The 14369-nt window shown below is 37.3% G+C and overlaps 1 protein-coding gene across 1 annotated transcript in view; it reads left to right on the plus strand.

Moving 5' to 3' along the window:
• fhl3a (four and a half LIM domains 3a) overlaps positions 1-1667 on the plus strand; it is a 33725-nt gene extending 32058 nt beyond the window's left edge. Inside the window, exon 6 of the mRNA XM_052578262.1 lies at positions 94-1667. Within this exon, the coding sequence (XP_052434222.1) occupies positions 94-245 (152 nt within the window). The 3' untranslated portion in view covers positions 246-1667. The remainder of the gene's footprint in view (positions 1-93) is intronic.
• The last annotated feature ends 12702 nt before the right edge of the window (positions 1668-14369 follow it).

Here is a 14369-nt window from a genome sequence, read left to right on the forward strand (position 1 = left end):
TGTCAGGGATTACAGATATCTTAGTTTTGACATCATGTGATGAACTCATCTGAAATGTCACAGACATTTTACATGATTTTTAATTCATTTTAGGTTTTGGTGGAGGAAAGTACATTTCGTTCGAGGAACGGCAATGGCACCAACCGTGCTTCACCTGCTCTCGTTGCTCCGTGTCGCTGGTGGGCGCAGGCTTCTTCCCCGAGCAAGATGAGATTCTCTGTCGCAACTGCAACAGCAGCTTATAGAACGCAACCCCTTATCTACACACCTTCCCTTCCCATATGCACGCATACATATACATGCACATGTCTATTTCACACTGCTGTGCCCTCAAATGAGAACGTCACATCTCAAGTTGCACCCATGCAGATACTGCTTTTGAGATCACACCAACAGTCTGCTCCCACACACACAATAGTCTGAGCTTCACCAAAATACTCAAAGAATAAGCTTGCTGGTTTAAGACTTTTAAAAGATGTACCAAAGATTGATGTTGAGTTGTGAAAGCTACGTGATGCTGAGTTCCAACTACAGTCTATCCATTGCACAATCCAGAATCAACATTCCATAAACTTGTAGGTCTATATGCACAGGTAATAATATCTGATCTGTCTATTAGTTATTCCCATCTTTATTTTTCAGAACTTTCATTAGGCTGGTAATGGTCATTAATGGTTGGATGTAGTCTGTGTTTGCAGCCTGTGAAAGAACTCAAACAGATTCCTTCATAAACACTCAAAAGGTCAAAGGTTTGGTGTTCTGTTAAAGTGACTGAACCGCTATTTAGAACTGCTCCAAACACTCTGTGCCAAGCAAAGTGTAGGCTACGTGAATGAAAGCACAACTGATTTTGAGTTTTGGGTACAGTTAAGTTACACTTAGAGAAGCAGCCACCAAAAGCTAAACATCTAAGCATTTACACACTATATATGTCACATAAATATGTGTGACTGCTGTAGTTAGTGACCAGTTTTTCTAAAACTTCACTACAACCTTTTGTCTTTCTTAGCAGAACTTCAGCATCAAACAACATTTTATGAATCACATATGCATTCACTTTCAGGAGTCTTCCAAAATGCATAGCAATGTCAGAATAAAAATAACAGCTGAAATGTTTCTGCAGTCTAGAGATGAAAATGAAGTTTGAAATGCATTTTATATACAGGTGGAGGACAGACTTGCATTTGCACTACTATAGCTTGAATTATCTGTAAAAGCACAGAAACTTTTGAGATACAGCACGCATTACACTGTATATATACAAACTACATATTATTTCCTGTTCACTTCCTGTTTTTTAATTGTTTGATCATTTATTGTGACCTCTACAGTCATCATTTTTTAAATCTTTATAAACCTCTTCTGTGTTAAGAGTGACTGAAATGAAACAATATTTGTCAGTATGTCAAAAATGATAGTATGCATGTTGTCAAACTTTGTCAAAATGAGACATTACGTATTGTTATTTTATTGATGCCAATTTTACTAGTTTCACCTTCTGAGTATTTCTAAATGTACAAGTATATATTCACTTTGAGCTTTAATGCAGGAGAGAAAGAGTTGGCTAATGTGCATTTCTTAATTAAAGTGATTCAAGCTTTTTAAGTTTTAGGTGTTTAAAAAAAAAGTTTATTGGTTGATTGTTGATAAATATTTTATAAATTAAACCAATTGTGATGTAATTTTTTTTACAGTCTACATTATGAAAAAATTGGACTCCGTTTTGGCCAAGGACCCAAGAGCTTAATAGTATCCTCTACAGTCTTCAATCTCATTCAAGGTTACCTTGTGCCTCTAGATGGGTGTGTTTATGTGCAAACTTGCTGAGTCTGCTATTTCTTCGCCTTGATGAGGCATAAGAACTTAAAACAAACACGTGGCCAAATCTGCTCCCTCTTAACACTGGTGAAGGTCTTCCTCCCCTTCTCTTTTTCAGCATTTTCACCAAAGAAGGAAATGGAGAAGGAGAACGGGACATGGTGGTGGGGGAGGGAGGCCTTCTGGTGGAGTTGGGAGAGCATGTGGGAGAGAACAGCTGAAAATGAAAATGAGAGGACGACTGAGTAGAGAGGGAGGGAAGATTGAAGCTTTTGGAGCTGGTCCATGGCACTTCCACTGGGGTTCAGTTACATGCACACAGTCAAGAGGTTTATGGGAAAAAAAGAGAGGGCCAATGGAGGAGGGTTAGAAGGATCACATGAGTGGTGGGTGAATCATTACCAGGAAAGGCCTGTGGGAAAAATGGACACTGTGAAGTTAAAGTGATTCAAAGCTTACTGACTTAAGTGACTACTGTATTTAATTAATCAAGTGATGAGGCCACCAAACCTGATATAGTCTCTGAGATGAATGATGAAGCCCTACAACTACTGAAACGTACTTGGATGAATGATGAATCTTCTTCTATTATCTAGTTTTGAATAGATCAACTTTTGCCTGACATTATCATGTCTGTATTAAATAAGCAAACCAACCATAATAAAGAATTTGACTGAAACTATAAAACTAATTTAAATGGATTTCACTTAAATATAAATTAGTAAAACTGACTGTGGCTGATACTCCAGGTACAGTATAATAGTAGATCAAGAGCAAGTATTGTGGGGCAAGACCAACAGGTTAATGTTATGCTGGTTAACATGACACCTGCTGGTAGATGTGGATACTACGGTACAACCGTTCAAAAGTAGCCATGCTATGTATTATGTCAAAATGCATATAATTGCAAACAAGATATGCACAGTTTGCAAGCTGACAACATTTTATTATTGTTTAGTAGATGTTTCACCAGTTTACAAAAAAAAAAAAGAGAGGACCAAGATCAGATCCCTGGGGAACACCTCTTTTTAAAAGGGCTCTTTTCCACTTTTCAACTCTACTACAGCTTTCATCAGGGTAAGAAGTGAACTGTGTCAGCGATGCCAATTGCTAAGTACAGTGGTGTGAAAAAGTTTTGGCCTCCCTCTTGTTTTCTTTTTTGCATTTTTTTCACACTTTAATGTTTCAGATCATCAAACAAATGCAAATATTAGTCAAAGATAACACAAGTAAACACAACATGCAGTTTTTAAATGTTTTTTATTATTAAGGGAAACAAAACAAAATGTGAAACTACATGGCCCTGTGTGAAGAAGTGTTTGCCCCCTCTGTTAAAAACTGTGGTTATCACACCTGAGTTCAATAGACACACCCAGGCCTGATTACTGCCACTTTTTCACACCACTGTGTATTACTGCAGACAGTATCGCATGCAAAGTCCTTCACGGTTGACCGTTCAAATTGAGAAGATTGAGACAACAGAAAGGAGGAGGTCATTGACAACCTCTGGGGAACTGTCTCAGTTCTATATCTAGAATGAAATCCAGACTGAAAAGGTTTATTTGAAACCTGGTGCAACTAAAGCTGACAGGAAAGCTCTCTCCAACACATTTTTGTCAAAAGGGAGATGTAAGATACATGTGTAATTTAAATCTGCAGGATCTAGACAACATTCCTTCAGGATTGGGATGACAACACCAGTATTGTTATCTCACGTCGTTCTCTAGATAATGTAATACAGTAGATTAAAGGTTTAGCAATAGAGGAGTAAGAGTGAAACTAAAAGTACAAAAAAGTACAGAGAAGGAACATTATTAAATTTAAAGGGGTTCTATTATGCTTTTTTTTACAATGTCTTGAATTTGTTTTGGGGGGTGTACTAGAACATGTTTGGTGGTTCGAAAAATGCATTCTTTTTTACATAATTTACATTGTTACAATACCTTTCTCCCCACCCTGGCACAAACGGCTTGATTAGTTCCGGGTTTGATGAAGGCCTGCCTTCTGATAAATGAAATGACTGGTTAGCTGTCACAGTGCGTTGTGATTTTCGAACTTTTTAGACAGTGTTTCAATACTGCCCCGCCCCTTGCCAAAGCAACAAGTTCCTCTGTATGCTCCGGTTTAGTTAAGGGTGGCATCAATATGACATAGCCTATCAGTTTGAGCCAGATTAAGACCCAGAGAATATTGAACAAAGAGGGTCGCACAGAGCCTTTTCACACAGGTTTATTGCAAAACATATAACAGTGGTAAAATTGTTTTTTTTTTGTTTTTTTTTGTTTTTTAAATCGCTAAAACATTTAAATATTTCATTCATGTCTATGGTTCTCACCACACCTCGCCCCTCCCCACCCCCCAACTAATTTTCATAGGGGGGAATTTTTTTAATATTCTACTGGGCCGCTTTGTGATATCACAAAACCCGGGAAACAAATGCTGTAGTCCAAACGAGTCGTTCGTTGTATTTCTTGAAAAGGGATTTAAAAAAATAAATAAATAAAATTTAAAAAAAAAACGAAATATCTCCCTTTGGAGTGGACTTTGAGATTTGTAATTATGCCCAAATATACACACTACACACTGACTAAAATTCCAAAAGTGAAAAAGCATAGCATCCCATTAAAGTGTTATAGATTTAAAGATCACAAGAGTATAGTTCCTGAATTAATATGTCCTTGGATTTTCCTATAATTTGAATAAAATGATTTCTAGCAAAACATTCTGAAAAAATCTATGAGGAGCTTTAAGGTCGTTTGAATAATCTTGCAGCTAGTAGGCTAATTAAAATGCCTATGGAGAAAGTGAATGGAAAATACTACTTTTCGAACTTAAACCACCAAAACATTGGGTGGTAATTGTGTTCTATTGCTAGTTGCTATTGACAGCAGAAAATATGCAGTTTAGGGCAGTTCTACAGTAAAGCATGTGATGAAAATTACTCTTATGAACTGGTCCTTTTTAATGAGTAAAAAGTGATTTACCAAACTTGTTTGAGAGTTAGTGGTCAGTGAATCATATTGATTATAAAGCTTTTTTATATGTTCAATATGTCCTACACACAAATATGTATACATATACATACACTTTGTCTATACTTTTAAAACTTATATAAAATATATATTTCAAAGTAAAAATAAACTTTTAGAATCAGTATCAAAAACCAGAGTGACCATAAAAGTAGAAACAGCCGAAATGAGAACATCTGATTTTCTTCTAAGTGAATTTTCTTCAAATAAGTTAAAAGTTACTTTTAAACCAAAATAATATCACTGATGTAATTTGTGTAAACAGAATTAAGCTGCATTCCTCGGATTCTGCTTCAATTCGTATTTATCCGGCTCACGTCCAGAGAATCAGGAGAAAAGTCTAGCCATGAGAAAGTGTGTGATGTCATCTCACTTTATCCTCAAGTGACATCTAAAAGCTTTGTATATTAAGTGCTGAAATGTCCATAACAATTAGCCTGTCCGGTAAAGCCAAATGCTCTCTGAAAATACCAGATGATTTATTGTACACACTGCTAGTTCCCATGATGACACTAAGTGCAGAGTAATAAAGCACTGTGGGAAACAATAGCTTGTTTTGTGTGCACTTTTATTTGGCATAATGTGTCTCGATAAAGCCACTTGTGATTGTGGTTCTTCTATTCCTTAAGTCTCATAAAATATTTTTAACCGATAGCCTAAGCTTAACAAGAAATGCAATACTGGTTCGTGTGTCTGCTTGTTATTATTAAGACACATTTTCTAACACATGCCAGACAGTGATTATTTAACCAGTAAAGACATCACGCTAAATTTGCCTATAAAATTAGTGGGGGGCTAATGGAACTTAATTGCTCATTAAAACCAGGACTCCAGCTCAACAGAAAGTTGCTCTATAAAGCACAGATCAGGCTATTTAGCAGATCCTCCACGTAGGTCACACCGCATGACAAACACTTGACCACAATTCAAACATTATTGTTAGCCGTGTCAAATGCTTAATTTTTCTTTTGAAAGCTTGTGCTTCAGACAGCCAAACTGAACAACTTAGATTGATGTCAGCATGTTGTTGAAATGAATTTCCAAGAAGTGCATTTAATCTTGTTTACCTGAATGGCCTTTATGAAATCTGTAGGTGACCTGAGAAATCAAGGATTTTGCCTTTTTCCAGGTAAAGTAGTCAGTTTGATATTCTTGTTGAATTCTGGCAAACACACCATAAATCCTAAAAATAAGATATAAGACGGCTAAACAAGGTCAACATCCTAAGCAATTTGGGAACAAAGAAGATTTACAGTCAGTTAGAAGAAGAGAATACTTATGACTCACATAGATTACACATTTCAGTTCAATTCTTCCATGTGTCTTAAGAATGAGGGCCAGATATTTAGATGTTATGGTCATAAATGATGTCAGAGCTGATACCATATCACTCACAAAACAGCTGCAGTTTACAGGGTGACAGATTCCCAAAGGATAGACGTCTAGACAAAGCTTTCTCAATTAGTCAGCTTGGTTGGTTTTACTGTGTGAGTATTTCGAAATATCCTTTTAAAGATCAACTACTGGACTGTTTTCTGATATCATTTAAGATGACAAAGTCTGGAACTAACCCTTACAAAAGAAGTACAGTGATATAAATGTATTTTCCTATTTCTGACAGTAGATGGAGTTTTCCTAACAAAATATCAAAAATGATGTTACAGATTATTCCAATTTGAACTGTAAGTAGTTGCTTTAATATTATGATACAATTTTAGGTCCTCAACATGAAGCAAGATTAATTTTAGTCAGCGCAACACACTGTCGCTGCCACTATTCTCTTATGACAAAACAAAATATTTTAATTTCATCTTGTGTTACAGAAGTTATTTTCAGCTTTGCAAACAGCCTAGTAAAATGAAACTTATTCTGCAATAAGATGGAATGTAGAGAATACAAATTTCTCAGGATAAATGGCTGAAATGCCAGCTTAATGCAAAATTGGGCCTGTTTATATAAATACAATTATAGTCAACAAATTAATTGTCAAAAAATAATAATTTAACAACATATAAACAAGTAGTCATTTTGCTTTTAATTTAACATGAACACATGAATACACAAAATGTATATGTTAAAAGAATGTGCATACTGTATATGTTTTAATTTGTAGGCCTTTTGTATGATTTCAAACAAAACTGGTCTCAGCTGGTTTTATAGAGGGTTTGGACACTTTTCAGCTGGATAGGCAAAGAAACATGAACTATTTGCATCACTCCACAGCCTGTTTTCATTACTCTCAAGAAGATGGCATGTATTTTAGAGTGCTGTAATTCTGACTACTTGTCCATAAATCAATGACAAACATAAACATCATCACTTCTTAATAACTCTAGACACAATAAGTCTCAACACATCATCTGCATTAAGTCATCTGTCTACCAAGGCCAAAAGGTCCTTCCGGTCTAGAAGAATTTTCACGTAGAGACAGTAGAACTCACTATTGAGTTGACTCTTTGCTTCTCATTCATGTATATAACCATCATATCCGGACAGTTGAGAAAACTGGCGACATCGTAATTTGGTGTGTTTAAACCGGTGAGAGAAACAGAGCAAGAAGAGGAGGAGAAAAAAGAATTGTGAAAGGGAAAAAAAGGGATGACCTTTCACTGTTGCCGCTGTGAAACGTGGCACTAGGCACATGCAACAGAGGAGCTGTGTAAAACCAGGCAGTGCATTCCAAGGGTTTACTCATAAGCTCTCCACCAGTCTCTGTCAGCGTTCGGTTTACTGCGGGTGTCCACTTGACACGGTGCTCGGTGTAGCTTTAGCCACAGACATGTCTGTGCAGTCAACACTTGGGGACACAGACGCTTGTATATGCAAATGAAGCAGAAACTCACAACATAAAATAATAGACAAACATTAAAGATGATTTTGGTTGCAATCTACTCCTGAGGGGAATTAAAACTAGTCGCACGGGGTGTTTCTCCATCAGTATTCATCCGGTTCAAAAGTACAGTCAATGTATTTGATATATCTGTCAGGGACGACATCACTGAGGTCTGTTTCGGCAAACAGGGCCAGATGTATTTTTGCTGTAGACATTTTTCAAAAACCTCATCACTCTCGATTGCTGTCATCACAACAGACCGAAACGAGAGATGGGAGAATTTGTAGCTCAATGGCAAAACACAAAGTCATCTGTCTAAGTCTTTAAGTGACACCCTCAGGCTCGATGTTTAATGCTAAAGGTCTGGAAGCTGCGTCTGTGGTTTGGCTTTCCCCAAAATATATTCTTCCTCCCTTCTCTGTATCTTTATCTTTCTCTGTCGCTCTGAGGTCAAGACATTTCTTTCCTGTGGATGGACTATGATGGTTTGAGCGGTTATCCGACACTCCATTCTTCAAGCAGCCATTTCTGTGGGTGAAAAAGGGCTGCGTTGTCTAAATATAACAATGTGTCAGGCTTAGAGCAAGACAACAGAGCGGCAGCCATTACATTTGTGTTGGTATATGACCAAAACTCCACTTGGCAGAGCAGCATGTACTTGGATGTGCATATGGAGCTGAATTTTGTCAAGATGCGGTGGCTGAAACGAAACATTTATTTGCATTATCAGCTGTTTTCGTCATGATATTTAAATAAGATGCATAGACACTTTTGGTCAATGTCTATAAACTGCTAATTATTATCATGGCTGATAAACAATATATTTCTGATATTAATACAATTTAAAATAAAATAAAAAAAATATAGTAAACCGTTTTAAATGATAAAAGTGAATTCATATTTGAAATAGTATTACAATTTAAAATAAATGTTTTCTATTTTAACTTATATTTTCTATTTTAAAAATATTCATTCCTGTGATGCCAAAGGCTGAATTTTTAGCAGCCAGTACTCCAGTCTTCAGTGCCATTGTGATCTTTCAGAAATCATTCTAATATGCTAATTAGGTTCACAAGAAACATTTCTTGTTTCTTTTTTACCATTGTTGAAAACAGCTGTGCTGCTTCATGTTTTTGCGGAAGACTGCGGATACACTACTATTCAAAATTTTTAGGTATGTATAGATTCAAAAGAAAGAAATTATAATTTCTTAGTTAAACAACAACAACAAACGGCTAGACACACAGTTGTTTCCTTGTGTGAGATTAAACAGCAAATGTGAAGCAGATGAGGTGGAGATAATTACAAACACTCTACATTTAATGCTCTCAAATTACTTCTAGACTAAGGAATTCAGTCAAAGGTTAAAAACTCTGAGGTCTGTAATACCTGCCAATAGCTAGCCTATCCATTAGCCTTCCTATTTATCTTGTGCTAGGAGTGTGCTGTTCGGTTACATACCATCTTTGCTTAGTTCTGAATTTTTCGAACTGAGCCATAAAGCCAGGTGACTTAAAGTATCATGTTGACACTGACTGAAAATAAAAGAACATACACAGTCCAAAACATTTCAACACAAACTATTCTAAGATAGGAAAAGTCCTAAACATTTCTTTAAGCCGTTAAAATGTATTCGTGGTTTTGGTAGTCTGTTTTGTTCACTTTGACTTGTGCACCTGTAAATCAGGTCATGTGAAGCCAAGTCAAATTTATTAAGAAACACTACACATGGCCTATCAACACAAATCATTGAATTACTGCATTAAATTAAGCATTTAAGACTTCAAACAGGATGGTGCAGCTAAAATTGATTCAGCATGACAACCTGCCATGTGGCTCTGAGGTGTTTCACAATAATGACATTGATGTCTAAAAGATTTGACCTCTATAATAAGTGAGGCAGTTTTCACACATAACGATCAAAGTGAATTATTTAAAGGTCCTAATTATCCTTAACATATACTAGCACTTTATCGTGTCTCGTGAGTCCTTATGGCAAGCTTCTTGTTTTTAGACAGGACTTAACTAAAAGCAGCAGTATTAATACGCACATTATATTTATTCGTAATATGTGCTATGATTACAAAAAACTGCTGATATTATAGGTGATTTTTCACGTAAACACTGAGTGAAATTCTCCTTCCTTTAGCAGAACAAAACAAGTTCATTTATTATGATGCGCCGCCCTCTAGTGGACAAATAATAATCCCCATACTTTATACATTAGACGTATTCACAGATACAATTAATATCAAAACTAAGGTAAACTGAATCAAACAACAGCAGCCCTCAAGTTTTAACAACTTACAAATACACATACAATCGTTTACCCCGGTCTAGTTTAAATGGCAAACCCAAGGCTATCACTAGTTAGTTCAGTTGAGGAAGACGAATGAAAGCGAAAAAGGTGCAAAGCTGCTATAACGAGCAGCGCCCTCTGCTGGTCAAATTCCATTATTTGTGGTTTGTCTGTTATTGGTTGTACAGGTTCAACAACAACAAAAAAGAATATCATGGAATGTCTTTTTTTGTAATTTAATAAAAAAAAAAAACAGCAAACTTTCATTTATTATAGATACACTGCACACAAACTGAAACATTTCAAGAGTTTTTTTTTTTGTTTTAATTCTGATAGGTACGACTTACATTTTCAAAAACTTAAAAATTCAGTATCTCAAAAAATGTAATATTTCATTTTGAGCTTGATTAGTTTGATACATTTTGAGTACAAATACTCTTGGGTTAGCCCTCTTGGGCTAGTTTAGAACATGCAACCACAATTATGGGAAAGACTACTGACTTGACAGTACCCACAAGGAGGGTAAGCCACAGAAGGTCATTGCTGAGAGGGCTGGCTGTTCACAGAGTATAAAAAATATTCATAGAAAGCTGACTGGAAGGAAAAAGTGTGGAAAAAGGTGCACAAGCATCAGGGATGACCACAGCCTTAGGAAGATTGTCAGGAAAAGCAGATTCGAGGACTTGGGAGAGCTTCACAAGGAGTGGACTGAAGCCGGAGTCAGCGCATCAAGAAAAGGGCTACAGCTGTCAAGCCACTCCTGAACCAGAAGAAAACGTCACAAGAATTTCACCCGAGGTGAGGAGAAAAAGAACTGGACTTTTGCTCAGTGGTACACAGTCCTGTTTTCAGATTAAACTACATTTAGCATTTCATTTGGAAACCAAGGTCTGGAGTCTGGAGGACTCGTACCTGCCCACAGTGTCAAAACAACAAAGTAGTTTGATGACCATGATATTACTGTTCTGGATTGGCCAGCTAACTCTACTGACCTGAACCTCACAGAAAATCTATGGGGTATTGTGAAGAGGAAGTTAAGTAATATCTGACAAACAATACACAGGAGCTGAAGGCCGCTAACAAAGCAACCTGGGCTTCAATAATGACTCTGCAGTGCCACAGTTTGATCGTCTCCATGCCACACCAAACTGAAGCAGTAATTTGTGCAAAAGGAGCCCCAACCAAGTATTGAGTGCATAATTAAACCTGCTTTGGAGATCTTGAACATTTCTGTTTCGTAAATCTTTTTTTGATTGATCTTTGAGAAAGTATTCTAATTTTTAGAGATACTGATTTTTTATTATTATTATTATTTCCCTAAGCTGTGTCATAACCATCAGAATTAAACAAAAAACTATTGAAATATTTCAATTTGTGTAATGAATCTAGAATATAAGAAAGTTACCTTTTTTAATTAAATTACAGAAAATAAAGACATTTTCCATGACATTCAGATTTTTTTTCTGAGCTTAACTGTCAGAAACTCTGAACATACTCCATATAATAATTAAACCGTAAAATTAAATAATTTTGTTGTAGACAACAAAGACCACTAGCACTGGAGTACAAGTCCCACTAGGTGGCAGCACTCTTCTACTATTGCCATAGCTAAGCTACAGTATATTCACAATCTACGAATATATGTTGCGTGATTTTATCCTTTATGCTCAATATAATGCTAAAAAGTAATGAAATCGCCTGACGAAATTCCTTTAAAACTGGACTTCACATTTGACTACTTGATTAAGCTGCTTTCAAACATTTTAAACAATGAAAAACATATTCTGCGATGACCTGAATTAATCATTCTAGGTAGGCTAAATCGATTTAGCTTGTTTATATGAGCTCTTCTTACTTATTAACGGGCAAACAATTGTACCTGGGCTATTATTTGTGTCGCTGTCCTTCCAATAGCCTATAATAAGTACAGAAAACTATTTTATCAACAAAAGCTGACCATGCAGTCTATGCTTTATCGGTCTCAGTAAAGTTGATTTAGAAAATCCGACAAGAATAATGCATCAGATAATGCGAGCAAATAAGAAAGAGCCTAAACTGTGAATCAAACGCTGCTCTCCATGGTTGGAAGCAGATGTTTGTGGAGTTCCCAGGCAAGTCAGGCACAGTTCTTGGCTCCATTGCTCTCATCCTGACACGCACAGGCGTTTTATACCCTGTCTGCACCTGCTGACCGAGGGCTGTTTCTATTACAGCGTGGATGCCCTTCATCTCAGAAGAGAAAGAGTATGTCTCACCACTCACCAGACAGTGATTGTAACAAAAGGTTTCGCAGTTCTAATGTTTTTATGCTTCCATTTGGAATGTTGTGCTGTATTGATTCGGTTATATATAGCTTGCATGTCTGAGTCTCATAAAACCTCTGGGGTTCCAGTATCTCCTTGCACTGGCAGGGCGCCTCGCTGGTAGACACCACAAACACGGTGCCAGCTTATAAATCCCACCACCCACACACTCCATCATGCTCAGTTCCAGAGGCACCCCTTTAGAAACATCCCTTTTTGGCCCCGAAATTCCCTCGCCTCTGATCTCGCTCCATACGAGAGAGGCTGTTGTGTTTCAGAGCAGGAGAGATGAAAATGTGGAGCGGTTTTCTCTATGGGGAATCCCTGAGTTCATGTGAGGAGAGCTGGATTCGGTTATTGTTATTTGAAAGAAAGACAGAAATTGGGTAATTGGTAATAACAGTGGGAGAGCACATGGCTTATACGAGTAGAGTAGGCTATATGACATGCGGAGACTTGTGGCCTCATTTACCCCGGTGGAGTCCGTGACCTGAGAGAGGACGGGGGACATCTTGAGTTTTGTGACTAAGCAAAAATGCTCGGCACTCACGAGGTGAAATATTCAGCTGAGGTGTATGTATAATGATGTTTGTCATATATTAAGGTTTGGCCTACATGCAGGCTCGTCGACGAACGGAGCCCTAAATGTTAGCATCCTTTTGAAAAACTTTTGAAATCAAATTCTGCGTTTGTTCGCTACATATTTGTGACACAATTTGAGGAATGAGAAAAAAATTCAGTACGTTTACATAAGAACTTAAAGTATCCTATCTCAAATGAATGCACAAGGGACAATTTACCTATTGCAATATTTCTATGCGTTTGTGTTAAAACTTCCCCCGAGAAACGTGCGTTCACACGCAAAACTTTTGAGAAAGAAATAGGCCTAGCTAATTTTAAGGAAGGAGGAAAAACAGTAGGCTGATGCAGTATGCCTAGTTTTGCGAGAACGCAATATAAAATCGAAGATATAATTTTCAGCCCTTTTCGGATTTTTCATCACTATGTTCCCTTAGGGACTGGGTGTTAATGAGAAATCAAGAGCTGATAAAATGGAAACGTGGTCGAATAAATACAGAGAGGGGGACCGAAGGGGAGGCCCCGGGGTGCAAGAGATGAAACCAGGGAGAGAAAGGATGGGAGAGGAGCGAGAGAGGGTGAACGAGAGGGAGAGCTCCGTTCCATGGAGCCGGCGCAAGAATTTATGATCAGGAAGGGGGATGAAAGTGTAATTTACGGTCCACTCTCTACCGTTTTTCAGCCCTCCCCTCTGTAATGAGAAACGGCTGTTGCCTTTGGAGGGTGAGAGCCCGTTTAAGCTCCTCCCCCTGGCGATGACACATCATTAGTTTTTATTTCTGTTCCCAGTTTTACGGCCCTTGCCGGGGCACCAACTACCACCGTACACCACACGCTAAACCACAACCGCTATTCTGTTTGAAGGCGAATCGCTCTTGTACACACGCAAACACCTTCCTCTCCTGTCCTGACACAGACCACCCCAGTGAAACTGCTGTTCTTTGCCACAGTTAAATATTATTAGTGTACTGATCATTTTCCCTCACATTATTTCAACAACCATGTGTGCTGTCATCTCTTCTTAGAATCAATTGTCCATGCCTTGATTCGCGAATGAAGCAATCTTTAGGATCTAATTGCCCAAACAGGTTTGCAGAAAGGTCTGATTAACTTTGTCAGTTATAGGGTTTGTCATTTATAGGATAGCTAATGACAATTTATGTCCGTACATATTTGTTCGTAAAAATATGTTTTAATGCCTAATAAAACATTTATATATAGGCTATAACTAATAAAACATGTTAAGGTCCCAAAATATTATGCAGAAGGTCTTCTTTCAATGAGATTGAGGCTAGTTGTCAAGTGTCACACTCTTCATTTTTTAATTTCCCTTTGTATTAGAACATCCCGTGGCCACTAAAATTTATAGGTTTTCACCATTATCAGCCAAGAAAAAAGAAAATGTTGTTCATTTAACACACCTTTTTATATGGTGCAAGTTGTCACAATGGATCCTGCCACTAAACAGCCTGAATTTGCCAATTCACATGAATTTGTCAATTCATGCT

The sequence above is a fragment of the Carassius gibelio genome, chromosome B16 (assembly GCF_023724105.1).
Source record: "Carassius gibelio isolate Cgi1373 ecotype wild population from Czech Republic chromosome B16, carGib1.2-hapl.c, whole genome shotgun sequence".
Lineage (NCBI taxonomy): Eukaryota > Metazoa > Chordata > Actinopteri > Cypriniformes > Cyprinidae > Carassius > Carassius gibelio.